Here is a 22,236-nt window from a genome sequence, read left to right on the forward strand (position 1 = left end):
TGTTTGTTTTGGTGGTAAGTAACACTATCATTTATTGAAGCATGATAGGTCATTTATATTGCGTACATAACGCATTATTCCCTTACGATATTTGATTGATCCAATTTGCAATTGTCAAATTTAGGCTTAGACACTGTTTGTACTCAAATTTGGGAGCGAGCAGATATCCCAATACAAATCTCACGAATGAAAATTCTGTATTTTCTTTTGTTACTTTAAATTTCCTTAATTTAATGACCATTAGCTTAGTCAACCAAGGTTCTGATAGGCATTATCTGACAATTATTTGACGATTTAGATCTTCAGCTAAATATTTCCAAATCCCAAATGATGATTTGAGAGAAAGTTAAATATGAGTTTAGGGTAAGATACCTTCCTCAACTGAAGAATCATTGGACATAAAAAAAAATTTAAAAAGCAAGACTCTTTGCTCTCAAAATGCCTTCAAACTTAAGCGAAAGGAGAACCCACAATTTCCTGTCCCACAATGCTGCTTTTCGTGTTGGTCTTGTCCCTTGTGGCTCAAGCCTGCTCGGCACCGACAACTGCCCAACAACCAAACCAAAATACAGATCAACATGTCAAAAGCATATTCATCCTGGCCGGACAGAGCAACATGGCAGGTCGAGGTGGTGTGGTTAACGACACCACCACAGGCATCGTCACCTGGGACGCTGTCGTGCCGCCAAAGTGCCGCCCCAACCCGTCAGTCTTCCGGCTCGACGCAAATCTCAGGTGGGTTAAAGCACGCGAGCCTCTCCACGCCGACATCGACGTAGGGAAGACCAATGGGATTGGACCCGGTATGGCTTTTGCCCATGCGGTTTTGGCCAATCACTCTAGTACGGTTGGCCGGATTGGGTTAGTCCCTTGTGCGATCGGTGGGACTAACATAACCCAGTGGGCACGAGGCTCTTTTCTGTACAACCAGATGATCGGGAGGGCCAAGGTTTCGTTGCAGAATGGTGGTTCGATCAGAGCACTTCTGTGGTATCAGGGCGAGAGCGATACAGCTCGTAGAGAAGACGCCCGGTCTTACAAAAACAGATTGGAAACTTTTTTGGGGGATGTACGTTTGGATCTGCAATCTCCTGATCTCCCAATAATCCAGGTACGATTATTTAGTTTTTTTTTTTTTTTTTTTTTTTTTTTTTGGGAAGAACGGTAGTATTTACACTATAAGTCGGGAGAGTAAGCCTTATAATGAATCAACTATGAGCTTCGAATTCGTTTTTGTCGAAAATCAAACTTAAGTTATCTGATTGACAAGTAAAAAGGAATGCCACTATAACGTAGTACTAAATGACATTTAGTATTGTTAATTAATTACTCAGTTTTTGTTTAGTATTGTTAATAACATTTAGTACTAAAGATAAACTACTCATAGTGGTATTTGAATATAAGAGAATGAACACACTTCCCTAACTAATTAACTAGCGTAACTTACATTTACATTGGTACTTTTTTTTTCTTCCAGAAAACCTTAACTAGAAAACTTTTATTGAATCAGAAAAATGAAGTTATACCCAGTCAAGGATATTAACATTGGCCCTCACAAAAAAATAATAAAATGAAATTCAAGAAAAGATGGGGACTTAAATCCCTCTTAAGAAAATAAATAAAAATACGAGGAGAGAACCTCTCTAAAGAAAAATCTATTAGGTCTAAACTTCAAAACAAGTTGCAAAGCACCAATAGCATAGATTAGGAAATAAAGAAAAAACACACATCATGATGAAGGACAAACATGTGAATCAGAATGCATAGTCAAGTCAAGAAAATCTGAATGTTAAAAACAAATTGCTGGCAGAAGAGTGTCACGCCAAACCCCATATTATTAAATTTTTCGATAACCACACTTACGTTAAAACTTAACTTCATTCTTTTAGCTCTTTAGCTCTTTGCCTTAGCTTTAGGCCTTGATCTTGTTAATCCAAATTAAGCAAAAGCAGTATTTCCTAATTCCTATATGATGTAACGTTGTTAGCCAGGTTTAGATATTTATAAAATGTAACAAGTTGTTGAAGTCGGTATCACCGTTAACTAATTTATTTACAAGTTTGGACGATTCCTATGAAAACCTAGTGCAACTTGGCATTTCTTAATTGAAATAGTAAAATTTCTAAATCAAGGGATTTCATTTCACATCTAAGCTCAGAGTTGGAATGGAGACAAGGAATTGATGGGCAAATTGTTTCTTTTCATCTCGAGGTCCTACCCTAATATATATGAAAACAAAAACTATCTAATTAATAATGTCGTTTGATAATTGACTTAATGAATTGAAATGCAATGTGTTCAATCTCTTTACTTCTTAAAAAAGAACGTACGTCTTACAGAAAGAATCTCTAGTCAAATAACATATTACTTATATATCTACTGATGGACTAATTAGTTGGATGATATTGGTTGATCTGCAAGTCTAAAATGAACAGTGTGTGATGTGTTTTGGTTATACATATAGGTGGCTCTAGCATCTGGGGAAGAAGCAAGTCTGATAGAGATAGTGAGAGAAGCCCAGCTGGGAGTCGACTTTCTAAACGTGAGAACCGTCGACGCGAAAGGTCTTCCGTTGGAACCTGATGGCTTACACCTCACCACCCCTGCCCAGGTTCAACTTGGGAAAATGTTGGCTGATGCATATCTTCAATTCCTGCCCAGCGCCATAAGTCATGCTCCAGTAACATATCCTAATTATATTTTCCATTTTCTACTTTATTTGGTATTGAAAGTTCTCACCACGAGCTAGCTAATTTGTTACTTCCTTTATTCAGTGTTCACAAATCCAAATGTATTTAGAGTAATGGCCAAGCTACTATCCTAATTGATACGGTTTTAGGACCCTTGTGCTTCAAGCATTAGAATTGTAAGAATTCATCGATCACGACGAAAAAGTATGAAGAACTCAAATCCAAAAGGCCCAACGATTCATTAAACCGAGTCGATTGGGAGCCTAGATGATCTCCTTTCCCTGCTCTGAGTCTGCTCAAGGACCAGCTTTGAGATTGACAAGAACACAGCCCATATGTCCAAATACCCAATTAAATTCAATCCGAATTTAAATAGACCCAAGAGTTTGTTTCTCTCTCATGTATGTTGGAACTTGGAACTCTAGTTGGACTTAACCATTTTTTTAGTATAACGATATATTTTACATTATAAGGAGGGAGAGTTCGGTTAGGTACCGTTTGGTACGTGAGACGAAACGGAACAGAGTGAGACAAGGCGTTCCATCCCACGTTTGGTGCGCCTAAAACGGGTGAAACGAGTTGTTCCACGAGACGAATTTTAGGTGAATTTTCGTTCCGCCTCATCCCCCTGTAACGACTCGTTCCACATCCGTGGAACACAAAATTGTAACCTATCCATCTCCTTCTTCTTCCTCCTTGTTTCCATCCGAGTGCATCCTTGCTCCCGCTCCGTTCCGTTCCGTCCTGTCCCGTCCCGTCCCATTCCGTTCCGTCCCGTCCCGTCTGCATACCAAACGATAACTTAAGTCACACAATAGGCAACCTAATTTGATATCAAATTCGTCATCCACGAGATTCGAACCTAAAACCTCTCAGTTGTAAGGATGAATACTACGAGACCGTAGTATTGTAGAATTAATGAGTTATTATGAAGATAAAATAAACACGGCCCTTATTTAGAGAACATACATGTTGGAGTGGTGGGAAACATTGTTAATCACATTTACATTGTGAACGTGGATATAACGGTTGCTAACCAACTTTTTATGATTGGTGGGAATTGGTTATAGTTTGTATCTATATAGGAAGGGTCCTGCTCACATGAAAAATATACGTTCTATTCGAAAAACTAGCTCTAGCACTAGTAGAAGGATCACACTTAATAGAACATCGTTCTTTTTCTGACTTCTTCAACTCATACTCTAAACTCTAAATCTATATGTTATTATACTAGAAATTGTATAAGAATTGTTATAATTGGATTTATTGGATTGTTTCATCAACGGTGTTGGGTTAGAATAACTTTTTGACTCTGCATCAGTGATTCCTTTATTATTTATTAGTCAACAACTAATTATGTGCATGAAGTATCCTAGATATCTAATTGCATAGTGAGGTATGCGTAATCTAATTAGATCCAATCAGATTATGCAGCAAATACTAGGTATCTGTCCATCAAATTCCATTACAGGTATGTGGATTGGTAACAGTGGCTTATTAGCTCACCTAACAAGGTTCAATGAGCTCTTCTTATTGCAGTTTTAGGACATCTTAGAGACCAAGCCTAATTGTTTTGCTTTGTCTTCTTTGGGTCAGAATCCACCTACCGGTTGTTGGAGTAAACTTGGAAATAGCAATGTCGTTGGGACAATTTGACATATTGTTCTTACAAGATATAACCAATGTGGAAAAAACAGGATATTGCCTACTGGGGAAATGCTGAATTGACGAGGAACAATGATATAACCAAGGATACCAACCTCCTTATTACCTTATGAACAACAAATACTTTTTTTTTTTTTTTGAAATATTGTTAATCACAAGTAGAATTGGTGGACGAGTAATGCTATGTATACTCATCATATTTTTCATACTACATTTGTATCACCTGTCTAATAAAAGTAAGACCTATCAATACATGTATCTTATCTCTATTAGAAAAATGGTACAAATGTGATATGAAAAATGAGATGAGAATAACATTTTTATCAGTTGACACTAAATACATATTAACAATTTAGTGCCTATTTTATTGTTTGTTTAGTACTCCATAATTTGATATTCGATTAAAATTTACAACCAATTATTCCATTTGTGCATGTCATTTTTCTAAAATAGTATTTGGTTTTATATCTAAATTTCCTTGCAACTTGGAATAGATGTTATAAAACATGGAAAATAATCCAATTGTCAGTATGCTACAGAAACAAATCCACTGCTATAGTTTCACCACCACTGCCACCTTGGGCAGTAGATAGAAACCCTAAATGCCAAAAAAAAAAAGAAAAGCACAGTATCAACCACGAGTAATAATTACAGCGTGAAGCCCTGAGTGGAAATTAACAATTACTCTGCTGCTCGTAGTCCCAAGTAAAGTGAGACAAAAAACAAACCACATTGGCCATTGCAAAAATCAAATCATGGGCATGTCCAAATGGTTTTTGTTTCTCTATGTTTTACTATTAACCCAGTTCAATGGGGCTGCTTCCGTTGCCAGGAACATCTTCATCCTAGCAGGTCAGAGCAACATGGCTGGGCGCGGGGGCGTCAGCCGCGGCAAGTGGGACGGGAACGTCCCAACCGAGTGCAGTCCCAACCCATCAATCCTCCGGCTTAGTGCACTGCTCATATGGGAGCAAGCACACGAGCCGCTCCACGCCGACATCGACCTGGGAAAGACGTGTGGGATTGGGCCGGGCATGGCATTTGCCAATGAGGTCCTCCGAGCCAAGGGGTCGGGATTTGGGGAAGTGGGTCTGGTTCCTTGCGCCGTAGGCGGGACTAGAATTGGCGAGTGGAGTAAAGGGACTCGGTTGTATGGTGAGTTGGTGAGACGAGCCTGCGAGTCGGCCAGGGGAGGAGGAGTTATCCGGGCGCTTTTGTGGTTTCAGGGAGAAAGTGATACCGTGAGAAAGGAGGAAGCTGAGGGGTATAAAGGGAAATTCGAGAAGCTTGTTTTGGACCTGCGTTCTGATCTTCGTCTCCCTAACCTTCCTGTCATCCAGGTTTGCTGCACTGCTCTTATTTTGTTTGTAATCCCAATTCATTATGGACTAGCAATCTTGTTCTCATAGAAAGTGCTTTTGTTTCGACTTTCTTTTACTAAAAGTGTTTTTGATTTAAGCATGTCGAAAAACCTTGCGATACTTAAGAAGTGTGGTTCTACCTATGAAACAAAAGGTGGGATTATAATTGGGTTTTTCATAACATACCTGTTATTGCACATGATATTAACATATAAATATTTGTTACTTAGTTAATACATACATTTTTGTTTTCAGAGTTCGATACTTTAAATGTTTCTCACTAGTGTCAATTGTTAGCGAAATTACACTAATTAGTCATTTAAAATTTAAAAAAACTGAGACTATTTTTTATGTTAAACATTGTCCAAAGCATTTTAATTATCATATTATGCTTTTAATCGTTCCTAAAGAACGGTTTAATAGGAATACACATGAAAATACTCGATGTGCCTAGTAACTAAACGTTTGAATTATTGTGGTTGCAGGTGGCACTGGCATCTGGAGAAGGCAAATTTGTAGATGTAGTAAGGAAAGGTCAGCTGGATGTCAAGTTACCAAATGTGAAATGTGTCGATGCCAAAGGATTGCGTCTCAAAGAAGATGGCCTCCACCTTACTACGTTATCTGAAGTCCACTTGGGCATCAAGCTTGCTCGTTCCTTCCTTGATTCTTATGGCCACCATCTTTGATCAAAACCAACCCTAAGTATCCAATCAAATTGTGAGATTCTGAGAGCTGAGATGTACCCCATACCTTGGAAACTCGTTCGAATTATAGAATCCTTTGTTTTGGTCGTTACTGTGTACACAGTTTTGGGTTAGTCTTTAAAATTTCCAACAACAAAATAAAAATATATCAATCCAGTTTGAATGAAGCAAATACTCGCGGTAGCTAGAGTGGTTCTACACACACTCAACTTGAGTGTCTAGAAACAGTAACTGGGTATCCAAAAAATCATCCGTAATGAGTTTAGTGACCTAGTTGAGCCTTGCAAGAATAGTTTATGTTAGACCATCTCCAAGATAAGCTCTAAATTTTGGTTAAACTAGCACGTGAAAGATGTTAAAATTTATTTTAGCTATTCAGTTTAACTGTTCGTCTTCAACAATTTTCTTTTAATTAAGAAACTTTAAATATTTTATAATTAACAATTTAAACTCAACCCAACACCCTTCTCTATTTCTTCCTTCTTTTCCTTGATCAAGGATTCACCCTTAAGTTTTATTATTTTTTTAATATTTAGCAAGTGAATAGTTGCTCTCTAAATTTAAAGAGTGATTGTTCATTTTGCAATAATAGATAGCCTTTTACAATATCATTTGGAGATGAATTTTTTAAAAGGAAAACTAATGAAAAGGGTTTGAAAACTTTGAGTTTTAACGATAAGGACAAAATAAAGGGTAAAGTGAATAGTACCAGGATTGACTTTTTAGTGTAAAAAGTCAATCCTTAAATTTCTCAAAATGTTACTAAAATAATACTTTTAGTTAATTTTTTAATAACATTCTTTTATTAAAATGTTACTAAAATAATACTATGACGCAGCTTAAAAAAAATATTTGGAAGATTATTTTAAAAAGAGAAGTGGAAGACTTATTCCTTAACCGTTTGGTACGTGGGACAGGACGGAACAGAGTGAGACGAGGCGTTTCGTCCCACGTTTGGTGCGCCTTAAACGGGTGGAACGAGCTGTTCCACGGGACGAGTTTTGGATGAATTTTCGTTCCACCTCACCCCCCCTGGAACGACTCGTTCCACATTCGTGGAACACAAAATTATAACCTCTCCGTCTCCTTCTTCTTCCTCCTTGTTTCCATCCGAGGGCATCTTTGCTCCCGCTCCGTTCCGTTCCGTCCTGTCCCGTCCCGTCCCATCTCGTTCCGTCCCGTCCCGTCTGCATACCAAACGATACCTAAATTTCTCAAAGCTCACAACTTCATCAACACTACTACCCAACAAACTCCTAGGTCACAAAAAGTTATACATGAAGGATTAGAAATGCCTCACACATGATTTTGCAACGCTCATACGATGCATTTTCTAATTCCTCTTGTCTACTTTTTTGTAATCCATTTCTTTTTTATTTTGCCGAAATACCCTTCAATGTGAAAATTGCTCAGCCAAACACACCCTAAAGTACCTATGTCTCATCGAATTCCCTTCCGTCTCCTATTGTAGATAGAGGCAACTAGACTAGTTGAGTCACTAATTGCGTTTAGCCCTTGGGTTCTTGGGGACATATAACAGGTGCAAGACTTCCATTGGTTTTATGATTTGACAAAAATTCATGGTGGATTTAGCCACAATGACCTACACAATGAGATACGTGGACACAAAACGAACAGTTCACATGATACGTGCTCGGCCCTGGTGCCCCCTTATTTCTACACTATAGCTTGTCCTCGACGAATGAACTATATCTATCATCCATGCCTTGCCCGCCTGATCATTATTTATTTGGAGGTGCAAGTTTCAGAGTTGTCTAAGTTCATTTTCTTTTGTACCACTATGTTTAATATTTATTTGGATTTTTTAAAGTAATATTTATTTGGATTAATTGTTGTAACTTTATGTTTTGTTTTGAATTGTGTTTTTGCTAGGGAGGTGAAGAAACAAACGAGCAAGGAGCAGTGGAGATCAAAGTAAAGACAGTAGATTATCGATCGCCGGCAGGGGAAGACAAACAGCCCAAGAAGGAGAAGGTTGAGGTGGTTCATGAGATTCGAGATGGAGGAGGTAGTGACTTTGTTAATCTTGATGCAACTGCTGCAGTTGCACATACCCTCAAGTCAGCCAGGGATGCCATTTCTGGAAGTGACAAATATAAGATCACCAAATGAGTGAGACCATTAGATATGAGAATATGTAACATGTGCATGTTCTTTGTTTGATGGGATCCGGAGGTGATCCCAGTCCATTTATCGATTACACTAACCTTTTTTGTGACAATCACAAAATCCTCCTAATGTCTGCAGAAGGATAAAAGGGGTACCTATGAGCCATCCCAAATCCCTTCCCTCTCCTAGTGCAGAAAGAGGGAACTAGATGACTCATTGACAATTGAGGTCTGAGAGCTTTTCAAAGTTGTGTTATGTCCAAATTGAAATTATAGCAGCCGGCCGGTGCAATATTTCCCCTGGCCCATATATTCGTATGCTTTTCAGAAAATATATTGTGAGCCTCCGTTACAGTGTCCTGCTTACCGACATTACTAAAATAAAAAAAGCATAAGAAATATGTGCTGACCTGCTACACTATGAGATACGTGGACACGAAACGTACGGCTCACGTGATACGCGTCAGTTCCTGGTAGGCCTTCTCCTAACCATACTATATATGTACTGGTTTGGCCAACAAATTTTGTATAATTTGTAAGTGGAAGTTTTAGAATTGTCTGAGTTGAATTTTGCGAAATGAATACTTCGAAAGTAAAGAATTTTATTCTTCCTTTTATTTGTGCTATATGTTTTGTTAGTGTTTGGATTAATTGTAGTAATTCTGGTTTTTTAATATTAAGAGTAACTGTTAATTTTGCAGGGATCAACCGGAGAAACAAACGAGGATATCAAGGTGCAGACAGTAGATTACCGATCCCCAGCGGGAGAAGACAAAGAAGCGAAGAAGGAGGACGTTGGAAGTGGTTCATGAGATTCGAGACGGCGGAGCAAAGAGTGAGGGCGTTCACCCTTTTGCAGGTGCAGCTGCTGCCGTAGCAAACACCATTCAATCAGCAAAGGATGCCATCTCAGGCGGTGCCAAAAAAATTCAAAGATGACAAGACCGCTGAATAAGTGAGAGCAGCTGGTGCATGATGACATGATATTATGTAACGTTTATTTGTTTTTGGAAGTAAATAAAAACTGTATTACGAAATGGAGTTCAAGTGCATGTATATTTGTATTTGTTTGTTCTTGCTTAGTTAGGCACGTTGTCTGTTCCATATGACATGATAAGACCTGGTGACCTATATGGTTTTCTTTTGTAGCAATTTTTTTTTAGAAATTATGCATCAAATACTATTGTTCCATCGATGATCGTTTATATTAAATTCAACAATCAAATATGTGTCGACATTGAGTATTTGTAGGTACTCAAGAAAAATTGACGTAAATGGCCTTGTTAAGTGGTTGTTCTCTCTATAGCAACGATATTTTGACGAACACCCTACACCTAAATGTGTATTGGCCATGTCCAACCTGATGTTGAACGTTTGGCTAAGTTTCCAACAATATCAATGCAATATGCGAAATTAATTACGGCAATCAAAAGCCGTGTCCCCAAACAATTGGAAGTATGCTAATGTTACAAATGGGCAGTCATATGAAATAATACAAGACCAAATTTTTTTGGAAGATTGACATGATTATGCAACACAGGTTATTAGGCAAATCAATTGTCACTACTGCTCCAGTAAAGATGGCATAAGCGTTTGCCCAATTCAATTGCTTCACATCCTCCCTGATGTTGTGCCCTCCATATTGGCAATGGCCCACCTCCTTTTTATTTAAAATCCACCTCGAGAGTTTGACAAAATAATTTACAATTCATAATTGTATGATTGCATTCCTTAAGATAAAACACCACCATGCTGCACGAATAGGTATTTAAGTTTGAGAAAATATAAGTGTTAACCGTTTAGACCGTCTCTTTGAAACCTTTAACACTATTTGGAGATTCCAATGTGATAAGAGGACAAAAGCCACAAACGTAAGAGTGTTGACTCTCAAGTTTTAACTCCTTCCACCAGAGTCGGCAGGAGACGAGTTTGGGCCACTTAACTAGACCCTACTTTTACCTCAGTGCCATCTAGTCTATGGTTCTCACATATGCGGTGTTGTGCATGTGGTAGTTGATGCATCTCTCTGAAATCTTTACACGTTAATAAGTCGAATAGTAATTTCTTCCCAAGAGCATCTATAAAGGGGCAAGAAAAATCCAGCCAAGCTATGCCCAACTAACCATTGTCCAAAGGACCAAATTATTCCCAAATTGTCCCAACGTTTTGTTTGATCGGGTCCCAAATTGTCCCAATTTAAGTTTGTTGTGTATGGATGGATATCTAGTGCAATCAATATGGGCCAGCAATGGATCCCTTTGTGCCTTTTCATTTTCTTCACATGAGGAATTCAGGCCAACTTGTTTGAGGTACTCCTATCACCTTATCAGGCTATGGTATCAAACATGTCATGAGTCACAATCAGCAATCTGACAAACACAAACCGTCGGCACGTTCACCATAAAAAGTGGCTACAAGAATCTGAATTCATTTGGCTACTTGTCACAACAAGAATTTTCGGATTCCCTACCTAAAATTAGTTACATTTATTTCATCCAATAGACAGCTAAAGATTATGAAAAGTTGTGTTGTGCCAGTTCATCAGGACAGTACTAATGCAGTCCATCCTTTATTCTCAAATTGTAATTCTGTCTTCGTAAACTAGAATGATCTAGAATATATGTTGTGGTCTTTTGAAAAAAATAAACGGAGATTATGAAAATGCTCTGGCTTTTTATTCAATGATAGTCGAAAAATACATGCCAATTCAACTAAAAATTACGCCTAATGAAAGGCATGCATTTCTTATGTTAGCCTACACAAACATCAAAGGCAAAGCCTAGATACAGATCATTTAGTATCTAAGGCCCCAAACAAAGCAAACCCAGAAAGATTTTTCACTTTCAAAGTCCCTCTCTACTCCCAAATCCCAACCTCCATGAACCCATCCTCAGTGGCACACCCCCTAAACATCCCCATACAATTAAACCCATAAGCTACTTCACCTTTGCTAGACACAGCTATGAGTCCGGCCTTGCCATCATCAAGCCTCTCTTTGATCACAAAATCCACTGCATCTTGTAGGCCTAGGCCCTTGTACTCCATCACTGCCGCCACCTCACGCGCGAGTGTCCCGCGTATGATTGCCTCGCCCTCACCTGTGCACGAGACCCCACAAAGGTCACACGCGTAGGTACCGGCACCAATGAGTGGTGAGTCACCGATTCGGCCAGTCATTTTGTTCATTAGCCCACCGGTGGATGTAGCTGCAGCGCAACGCCCTTGGTTATCCACCACCACACAACCAACGGTCTCGGGTGCATAAACACTAATGGGGAGCCCGTTCATGTGCAGCGGGCTCTCCACACCTGCACTGCAGCTCTCCGATCCTAACGGAATTCTGTAATCAAACTGAACATGACCAAAATTAATTAATATATGACACAAAACGTACTAAGTACTTAGTCCATTAATTAATTACCCACTGATGAAATCAAAATATACTTACCAAAATTGTGTTGGCCTCCTTTGCCAATTTGAGCATCCCCACATTTTCCTCTGTGATGAAATACTCATTGTCCACGAGCTCAACGCCCTAAAATATCACACAAAACCCCATTCACATTCCACACAAAAATAATATATAAAAACGAGATCTTTGTCCAGAAAAATAAATACAAAATAGTAACATAAAAAATATGAAACAGTACTATTATTACTATTAAATTGCCAAATTTCGACATCTGTTAAAATAATATTTAATTATACGTGTGGCACTATAAACAGTAAGGTGAAATCTTTGCACTGCACCTCCTGAAAAAATTAATATATAAAAACGAGACCTTTGTCCAGAGAAATAAATACAAAATAGTAACAAAAAAAAATATATGAAACAGTACTATTATTACTACTAAATTGCCAAATTTCAACATCTGTTAAAATAATATTTAATTAGACATGTGGCACCATAAACAGTAAGGTGGAACTATTATTACCATTAAATTGCCAAATTTCGACATCTGTTAAAATAATATTTAATTATACGTGTGGCACTATAAACAGTAAGGTGGAATCTTTGCACTGCACCTCCTGAAAAAAATAATATATAAAAACGAGACCTTTGTCCAGAAAAATAAATACAAAATAGTAACAAAAAAATATATGAAACAGTACTATTATTACTATTAAATTGCCAAATTTCGACATCTGTTAAAATAATATTTAATTAGACGTGTGACACCATAAACAGTAAGGTGGAATCTTTGCACTAGATTCATGCACCTCCTGAAAAAGACAGGAGTTTATACTTTTATTTTATTATTTTTTAGTAAGTATTTATTTATTTACAGAATCCAAAGTGGATTTTGATTCTTCATTTGGGTATTAAATATTACTATGGACAATGAAAGGGACTGGGATTGTCGGTGCTTTTTTGTGTTTTTTTATTTTGTGTGATCACGATTAAGTCATATTAATATTTTATATTATTTTTTTATAAAGATAATAAGATAAAAATAAATAATAATATAAAATGTTGACATGGTAACCGTAACCATACAAACAGAAAAGCACGAAAGGACATCGAAAGTGGAAGGGTATACAATCCTTGTTGAAAGGGGTGAAAGTGAAAGCATAACAAACCTGTTGTCGGGCGAAGTCTTCGGCGCCGGAGAAGGCGAGGTAGGAGTGAGGTGATTTGTCCATGACGAGGCGGGCGAGTGAAACGGGATTCTTAACCGTAGTTAATCCCGAAACGGCGCCGCATCGTCTTTTGGGTCCATCCATGATGCTGGCTTCCATCTCAACCGTCCCTTTCGCTGTGAGAGCTGATCCACGGCCAGAGTTGAAGCAAGGATCGGTTTCCAATTCCCTAACCTATTTTTAGACAACATAACAAATCACAAACATTTATAATAAAAGAAATATTTTGTAAAAATAAAAAAAGGTTTTGAGGAGTTTAAACTAGTAAGAAAATTCCAGCATGCATGATGCAGCGCCAGCTTAGGTTAAAAAATAAAGGAGTGGTCCAAAATACCCCATGCAAATTGCAAACTAAAAACTCGGAAAACATAACAGGAAAGTTTTCAATGTGTTTGGAAAATCATTAAGGTTTGTTTGGTCATGGAATGATAAATCAAAGGGATTAAAATCGATAATAACAACAATACGAAATAAAATGCAGATACAAATTAGGTCAATTAAGTTCAAGTTTGATCTCATATTCATAGATTAGGATAGTTCAGAATATCGTCTTGTGATTTGACGAAAGGAAAATGTTAGTTAGACCATCTTTTTAGACTATGTTTTTGTAGATCACATCCATCGAACTCATAACGAAAACATGAATAACATTTTGTAGGGGTTGGCAATGTAGAGGGGGAGGAAGGAGACGTACGACAAGCTCGACAACATCAATGGCGGCTAGATCGGAGCGGAGAGCAGAGATGCCGAGATTGAGGCAGCGGGTGAGGAGTTGTTTGGCCTGCTTTTGACGCTCCATGGGGAGATTCGGGTCGACACCCGCGCCGCCGTGAACTGCAATTGCCCAACCACCCATATTTCTGCCTCTCTCTCTCTCTCTGTCGCTCTCTGGACTTGCTTTGTTGTGACCCTAGATCTCTTTCTCTTTTGCTTTCTTTGTGTTGTGGCTACGAAATGCCAGGGTTGGGGGGATTTTATAGGCGTGGCGGATTCCAAATGCCCCTTGAGTCGGATCTTAAAATTTTAATTTAATTAGATTGGGCCGTGCTGATTCTAAGACTCGGCCCATATATAAAAATGAAAACTAATAAAAAATATTTGAAAATTTTAAGTTTTAACGATAAGCATAAAATAAAGGGTAAAGTGAATAGTATCAGAATTGATTTTTTAGTGTAAAAATATGATTTTTCGTTAAAGTGAACAATACTTGGAGTTTTTCGTTAAAGTTCCCTATATAAAACTGAATCGGATATATTAAACTTATATTCACTATTTTCGTTTAATTTTATTTATATTTCTTAATTAAAAATTAGGATTCCTCTGCATGGCATTTGTGTTTGTGCCCCACTTGTTGCGGGAGGTTATTCTGGTGCGAGCTGTGTCCAACAGGAAAGAGGGGACGCACGAAACTCCAAAGGGCGTCGATTCGTGTTTCAGTTTTAATAACCCTTCATTTTTAGGGTCTTGCTTTTTTTTTGGGTTGTCTTTTCCCTTATCGGTTTTTGCCACTACAGTCATGAATTTTGAGCATGCAACGGTATGCTGGCCCGATGGTGAAATCGAGCAAGGAAGGTAATTTTTGGAATTTTGGGAACCAATTTAAATTTACCATTGACTGCACGTATTTCAAATCTACTTGATTCGGAAGCAAGTTAAATGAAATGAGTTATGAGGGTTTTTCTCTAGAAAAAGAAAGCATGTCTATCCTTGAGGGGAAATACTTGAATGTATGGTTATCATGATTCATGACGTTTATGTCAATAATAAAATTATTTGGCTAATTACAATTTGCATCTTTAAAGTTTGAAGTAATATTTAAAATGAGAAGTTAGATTTCAATTTTCTCATATTATCTCTTAAGGTTTTACAATCGTATCAATTTACACTTTGTGGATATATGAACGTCTAAATATCCATTAAGTATTTAAAGTTAATTTGATGCAAATGTGGCTGACATGTCAATATCATAGCAATACAAATTTCATGCGCAAAATGTCTTCAATTTAATGAAGACTCAAAATAATTCATTAAGTAAATAATGTAAACTAATATAATTTTAAAACCTTAGGACAATGTGAGAAATGTAAAACCTTGTGGTGGATTTTGAAATCAGTCCAAATATGTAGTAAGAGCACAATACGTAATAATGACTATATATATATTTCGAGTAATGATAGAGACACTAAATTTTTAAACCAATTTTACAAACCAAATGATGTGTCATTAATAATAATTAAACACATTAATTAACACTTAAATAATAATCCAATCATCAACGTCCACATCCTTTGATTTACAAAATTTAGTTTAGAAATCTAATCACTCTAACATTACTCATATATTTCATGGTTTGCGAATTCCAAACTCATCAAACTTTCTCCAATCCATGCCGGCAATCTATTTTGAAACAACTTATGAGATTGCAAGGTGTTATTCACACATCTTTTTTTTTTTTCTTTTTTTTTTTTTATATATATCTTCCACACATTTTCTTCTTGATTTTGTTCATTTTTTATTGAATTCATTCGTCCGACATAAAAAAATGTATTTGTGTATAAAAAATTATGTAAATAGTACCACCCATAATTATAACATCGCAGGGCGATCTAGTAACGAACAACTCACATCTGCAAGGCAAGTAAATAGTAGTTTAGGGAAAAATATACTTTCGCTTTGAAACTCGTGCAAATGTACACAAAGAACTCTTCCCAATTTCGTAACCACCTTGAACGTGAGCTAATAGTTAAGTAGAAAATCCTAATTATCGTAACTATTTTGTTTCTTTTGTCCTTGATTTTTCTTCGTGTGTGGTCGGGAGTGCATCTCCAATAATATTAGCTAAATTTTTGTATTTTATAATCTAAATAATTTAAATGTTAATTCAGCTAGCCTTGTTTCTAATAATAATAGATATTTCAGGTTAAGTTAAAATATTTGATATTGTTTATTCTAAATTTAACGTCTTCTATCCTTTAGGTAAATTTTGTGAGTTAATATTTACAAAGTTAAAACGGCTAGCCATTTAGCTAGCTTGGAACCTAATTTTTCTGCATGTGTTGTTAAAGTAACCAAAAAATCTAATTTAGATACAGACTGTTGAAAATTCTTATCAGAATCTGCCAAATGCGTTCAGTCTGATTCCATTTCAGTGGGACGACCCAACCAACAGCGAAAACTTATAAAGAATCTATGGTCTCTCCGGTCAAGTTGGTGCATTATTTTATATGTATATATATATATATTTATATACTTTTTGAATTTTGATTTTTAAATTAATTTATAGTTGGAAAACAGAATCTGTAATTTTTATATTGATTGCAGAACAGAGATTTCAATTTCTTTCATTAAATTAATGTTTTAAATATTTTACAGTTTCATGTACAAATTCATAGGAAAACTAATTTAAAAAGTTTGAAAACTTAAAATTTTAACAAAAATGACAAAAAATTATTGTAAGTGAATAGTACAAAAAGTGATTTTTTAAAGTACAAAAATCTTTACTGTTAAAAGTGAACAGTATTATGAAAGTTTCGCTAAGACTCTCTAAATTTATAGTTTGCATGCTACAGATAATACCCTATTATCTCCATTCTTAAACATAATTAACAATTAAATGAGAAACTGTTGAAAGGATTAATCATCTCTGATGAAAGCTATGGAAATGAAACTGTGTTCAATGCACTGTCTTAATTTAAACATTTCTAATTTCATGCGACTTCTAAATTTCTGGCTGATTTCATGTGACTTTCTTTCTACACGTTTCCACGGAGGCGGAGTTGGTGTGGCGGGCCTGGCGGCGGAGACCTAATCATGAATTCAAAGGTGAGATGGGTCCCAACGGTGCTGGATTTTTTCTGTATTTCGTTAAAGTATATCCCCACATGAGCATTATCAATTTAATTAGCACAGGATAATGACATGATAAGACAGATGATGAATGGTTAAAATTATGGTCTTGCTTAGGCTGATGGCAATGTGTTGAGGATGAAGCTCTCATATACACGTAACGCTCATTCAAACCTATGAATATATTTTATCTTAAATGATACGTATATACAACATTGATTTCCTTGCGTACGTACATTAGGGCATACTATGCCTCTATAAAAAGATTATTTGGTACGATTTTCGCATAGAGCAATTGTCTCACAGTAAAATGAAATTTACATACCTCACTTAAGAGTTAGACGTACCTAAGAATTTCTTCTCTATGCATATACAAACACACCTAGAGGGCTTTGAAATTTTTATTTCTTACTATAGGACTAAACAAATACTGATTGATGGAAAATGCATTAACTCCCAAAGTTGGGGACGAGACTTCACGGAAGCAGCACATTTTAGTGGTCTGTACCCACTAACAGTTTGTCCTGTGTACATTTTGGTGGGGACGTGAACAAATTCACTTGTTCTGCCCAAAGACTTTTACAATGTTAATTATATATAATACCTAACATTACGCACGTATGCTAATGTGCAAGTGGAGAGGCTTATCTTTGATTTATAATTAAACTCAGCACTTAAGCTAAATATACAATGTCACATGACCATATTTTAAAGTATCATGATATTTTTCTTAGCTTAGCTCTCTTTTAAGGTTTGCCCTTGTTGGTATATTGATAACTCATGGTTTCCATACATTTATACTATTCATTTCTAATCATTGTATTATGTTTTTTAGTTAAATTAATTGTGTTTTACGCTATTTTGTGTTAGTTCGCAGTTACTTAATTGTAATTTAAGTTTATTTCAAAATTTCAACAATTCAGCAAGATTAATTTCAAAATTCATACATCCAAATTATCAAAACTTCAAAATCAATTACCTTAAAAAATACCCAAATAAATAAACCAAAAACTAAAAATCTCAACCGTCCTCATAAAAGAAAAAAAAAACTCATAAATCTAGAGAACAACACAAAGAAGAAGAAGAAGAAGAGAGAGAGAGAGAGAGAGAGAGAGAAGTATGAAGCAGAAGTAGGAGAGAGAAGGACGAAGAACTGAGGAGGAGAGAAAGAAAGAGAAGGGTAGGAAGAAGTAGAGAAGTGTCGAAGAAAGAAGAGGAGAGAGAATGAGAGATCCATCTTTCAAAAAATAGGGGAGTAAAATTGTAAATGCAAAGACAATAAAAAATAATAATGACATTACCTATCACATAAATAAATTGCCTTTTTTATATGAAATAAACCAAAATCTTTGTCTCTCTTTATGGTCTTGTAATTTGGCTCTATGTGTAGTTTCTCCTTAATTACTTCAAATAATTATTTTCTAAAATTATATTTATCTTGCCACATCATTACTAACAATTCCTTTAACAAATTTGTAATGGATGTATGACATTGCAATTAATTACAATTTTAACAAAGCAAAATTTTAAAAATGATATATAAAATTGCAATTGCATGCAAATTTAATTAATAATGCAAACTGTAATTTAGTTTTTCTTCTTTTCAAATGTGTGGGTGTAGTGTGGCCAGATCATGTGCTGTGTAGGTTGAGAAAACAACATTTTCCTTCATCAAGTGTTATCTGACCCGGTCGTAACTGTAATACCACATCTATGATTTATTTTCTTGGCCTCGCTTTCCAACAGGTGGGGGAAAAGCATGGAAAATTAGAGCCTCAATTTTAACAGTAAGCTTCCTTTTGTACCTTGTTAGCTAGAAATTGCTGCGTGCCTATGGAACACGTAAACATCCACCAACCTTGCGGCATATACACTTGCGGCGTCCCACTACCCAAAATGCTTTTGCTTTAAGGTACTTCATCAAGGTAGGGGCATACAATTTTATTTTAATTATTTTTCTTCACTTGTAATTAATATATATATATATATATATATATTTTTTTTTACTTATAAGTAAGATGTTGTAAATTCAACTTTTATAGATTGTCGAGTTTGAAATCAAATTATTTGTGACGCATTGTGAGGTTTAGCCCAACTCCACTCTATAATATAGTCGTACAAAAGAAATAAAATAAAAACCAGTGCTGATCAGATTTCCTCTTAAATTTCAGCCTACTTATCACTAAATTATAGAGCAATCGGAATCTACATGTTATGTATTTTCCACAACGAACGTTTCACGTCAGTGGTTGCTATCTACTACTTATCACGATAAGGTCATTGCGATTGTTTTGAGAATGACACCAGCTCATATTTGGATGTGGGTTTGGACCTTGTGGTAGCTAGCCAGGCACAAAACACACCATGCAACACAAATAAAAAATTAAACTCGTCGTACTTGTCACTATTCATGTATAAAGGATGAGGGTTAATGTTACTAACTTTTGGAAAAAAAAATTTGGTATTGACATCATGTTGACATAGTCGTATGAGATGTACGTGCACCGGGTTAATTAATTAGTACAAAATTATAAACATAAACACACATAAATTAAATACGGGTTGTATGCATGCTTGTTTTGAACACAGCTGATGTTAACATTTACAGAATGAGTATAAGCTTAAAATCTATATCAAACGCTTACATGAGACTGATTCTCGCCTTCTCCACTAATTCATGAAAAAAGTAATGTGTGTGTATAGAACTATTACTGTCAACGTCAAGAAGCTAAGCTGATTACTAGAGCAACTTATAAACTTGGTAATGGAGGACTGTGCAGAACGCATGTTCAAGGACCTTTGAGGTTGTCGTGCATTTGAGCCAAGCATGCACAGCTGCATGCTAAGGCGGCAATAAATGCGTTGTAAATTGGTAAACGTCACGTGGTTCATGGCCACTAGAGCCTTGGAATCCTCGAAGATGATTCCTTTGCTCCGGACAAGGATCCTATACGGATCTTCTTTGTGGGAGATCCGAAAGATCAATTAATTGTGTTCGTTCATTATATATTATGCGATCAGTTTTCGTTAGATATTATTTATATTTAATTTTAAATCATTTTTAACCGCACGATATATAATAAACGAACACAATTAATTAATTCTTCAAATCCCTAAAAAAGAATTCAGAGACGATCCTCTTTCCTTTCCTCCAATCGCTTTCTGGACCCAATTGCTGAGTTGGCCATGGCTCCCACTGTCTTGTTGATGGCCCCACAGTGCTAGTATGTTATGTTGTTTTTTTTCGCGCTAAAAAAGATTCGCATCACATGTTCTGTCTCATTGCCATGCAGAGTATCTCCCAACTTTCCGCTACTCTTTTGAAAAAGACAAAAGGGACCCTCACAAACCCTGGTCGCACATATTTAAAATAATCTGTACTATTATTAAAAGAATCTTTCTTGTCAACTTTTTATCATTTTTTTTTAAATTTTATTTTCATTTTTAATACACAATATTTACATAAAAAGGATAAAATAACAATTTTATCTTTTGAAAAAATAACAATCATATCCATATTTTCCTATTTTACTCTCACTTTTGATACACAATATTTACATAAGGAGAACAAAACATTAATTATGTAATATTAAGATAAAATATGCACTTATTAAGAGAAATTATCCCACCATCATTTTTTCACACTCTTTTTAAAATTTTAAAAACTAATCACACTCTTTAATAAAAAAACAAAAAATAAAATGAAATTGTTCACAATGAGTTTTGTCTCCTAATTTTGGCCTCTAATCCTGGCTCTTTCGGCTATTGGCCTTTGATATTTCATTCCTTTTTCCTTTTTGTTTGGGGATGGGGGCAATTAAAGTTTTCTTTCTTATAAATCAGTGTTACAGAGAAGATTAGTTTAACCAACCCGTAATTAGGAAAATGAAAAGATCATGTGGAATGCAAGATGTATTCTTGATTTGCTAATGGATCCATAGATTTTTGTCACTCATATTTAACCTATGTCGGTACGTACTCGACGAAATTAACGCCACCTTATTTACTTGGAAAAATTCAGAGGTCTTTATAATTAAAAATTAAAAGATTTCAGCTCGAACCGTGATATTAATTTTAAGAATTTATACTATTTTCAAGATTTATAATCGGTACATTAATAGAATCCACACAATAAAATATTTAAAGAATTAATTAACAATACTTTTTTCATATGTCAAATTTGACAACAAAATGCTCATATGTCAATCTACGTATGATTTGACATATTCGTTGGACCTTCTTTTTACCCTTAAATTTGATTGCATGATTTTTCGCTTAAGATTTGATACATTCTTTAGAGATGGTCTAAGTATGTCAAAATATGAGTTTTGTTCTTGGCCTTCCAAAAATACAGATTATTCCCTCGCTTTTGTGGTAAGAGATGGCTCATCGTACAACAACGAAGCATGCCTAATTAATTTGACTTATCACAGTCTGAAAAATAGAAAGGAAGAAGAAGAATTGGGACAGGTGCTTTGTATTATATCCTATCAATAATTACGTACAAAACAATAACTTGTACAATTAATATCACTCAAATTTTGAGTGTTGAAAATTAATTGGGTCGGTGGGGTTGGGAGGAGCCAAAACTCGGGACAATAATCGTGATAACTACAAAAATCCTAATTAAATTTGGCTCTTTAAATCTTTGAGAAGAGTTGGAGAGCTGATAAAATTCAGATTCTGAAGGAGATGGAACACTGAATGAGCATGGATCTTCCAGAAAAACAAAAAAGATATGCACACTCTTGTGTTTGTGCTGTATCACCTCATGAGTCGACAAGAATTCTTGACTCTTCGACTCTTCATTGAGGCATATTCCAACAGCCAGAGAGGTCGGCAAGTGGGAGAACAACTAACATTCCTCACCATCCATTCCATGCACTATACGTTGATGCTTGATGCAGATCAGCCAATTGATATGAAGTCCGAACAAGTTGGATTGGGTTTGTTTGGAGGGTGTTTAATAAGCTTAATTTGACTATTTTATATCGATATGTCAATAAATGAAAAGTTTGGGGCCGCTGTGGAGTTCGGCCATGCACCGTTGTACTAGGTGCCCGGGAACGACTCTGTTCAAAGTATCGGACCTAAATAATTAACGAGAGGAGAATATAGAACAATGCATGCTTGGACTTAGTAGTGGGATATGGTAGGGCTCGTCACACAACAATCGATATTGGAGCATGCTTCCACT

At 36.0% G+C, this 22,236-nt stretch overlaps 3 protein-coding genes and 1 long non-coding RNA gene across 5 annotated transcripts; 3 read left to right on the forward strand and 1 right to left on the reverse strand.

Moving 5' to 3' along the window:
• Window positions 1–432: 432 nt before the first annotated feature.
• Window positions 433–2,804, forward strand: LOC103950585 (probable carbohydrate esterase At4g34215). The gene is made up of 2 exons (XM_009361819.3): window positions 433–1,111; window positions 2,465–2,804. Exons 1-2 carry the CDS (start codon window positions 488–490, stop codon window positions 2,747–2,749), a joined length of 909 nt encoding a protein of 302 aa, XP_009360094.2. The 5' UTR covers window positions 433–487; the 3' UTR covers window positions 2,750–2,804.
• Window positions 2,805–4,853: 2,049 nt separating this feature from the next.
• LOC103955147 (probable carbohydrate esterase At4g34215) lies at window positions 4,854–6,510 on the forward strand. Its single transcript, XM_009367020.3, has 2 exons — window positions 4,854–5,695; window positions 6,202–6,510. The coding sequence occupies exons 1-2, from the start codon at window positions 5,111–5,113 to the stop codon at window positions 6,403–6,405; spliced, it is 789 nt and encodes a 262-aa protein (XP_009365295.2). The 5' UTR covers window positions 4,854–5,110; the 3' UTR covers window positions 6,406–6,510.
• A 1,467-nt stretch (window positions 6,511–7,977) lies between these two features.
• Window positions 7,978–9,743, forward strand: LOC108867500. 2 transcript variants are annotated; one of them, XR_001953460.2, is made up of 3 exons: window positions 7,978–8,179; window positions 8,317–9,025; window positions 9,254–9,743. It is a non-coding gene; the product is annotated as an uncharacterized LOC108867500 (long non-coding RNA). The 2 variants fall into 2 exon arrangements; XR_007256924.1 differs by lacking the exon at window positions 7,978–8,179 and adding an exon at window positions 8,180–8,202.
• A 1,462-nt stretch (window positions 9,744–11,205) lies between these two features.
• LOC103950574 (probable isoaspartyl peptidase/L-asparaginase 2) lies at window positions 11,206–14,092 on the reverse strand. The gene is made up of 4 exons (XM_009361807.3): window positions 13,888–14,092; window positions 13,134–13,367; window positions 12,001–12,087; window positions 11,206–11,903 (listed from the first exon to the last, which is right to left on the reverse strand). Exons 1-4 carry the CDS (start codon window positions 14,047–14,049, stop codon window positions 11,409–11,411), a joined length of 978 nt encoding a protein of 325 aa, XP_009360082.2. The 5' UTR covers window positions 14,050–14,092; the 3' UTR covers window positions 11,206–11,408.
• Between the last annotated feature and the right edge of the window lie 8,144 nt (window positions 14,093–22,236).

Source organism: the organism of the source record quoted next, unplaced genomic scaffold, assembly GCF_019419815.1.
Source record: "Pyrus x bretschneideri cultivar Hongxiangsu unplaced genomic scaffold, Pyrus_bretschneideri_v1 Contig1, whole genome shotgun sequence".
NCBI lineage: Eukaryota > Viridiplantae > Streptophyta > Magnoliopsida > Rosales > Rosaceae > Pyrus > Pyrus x bretschneideri.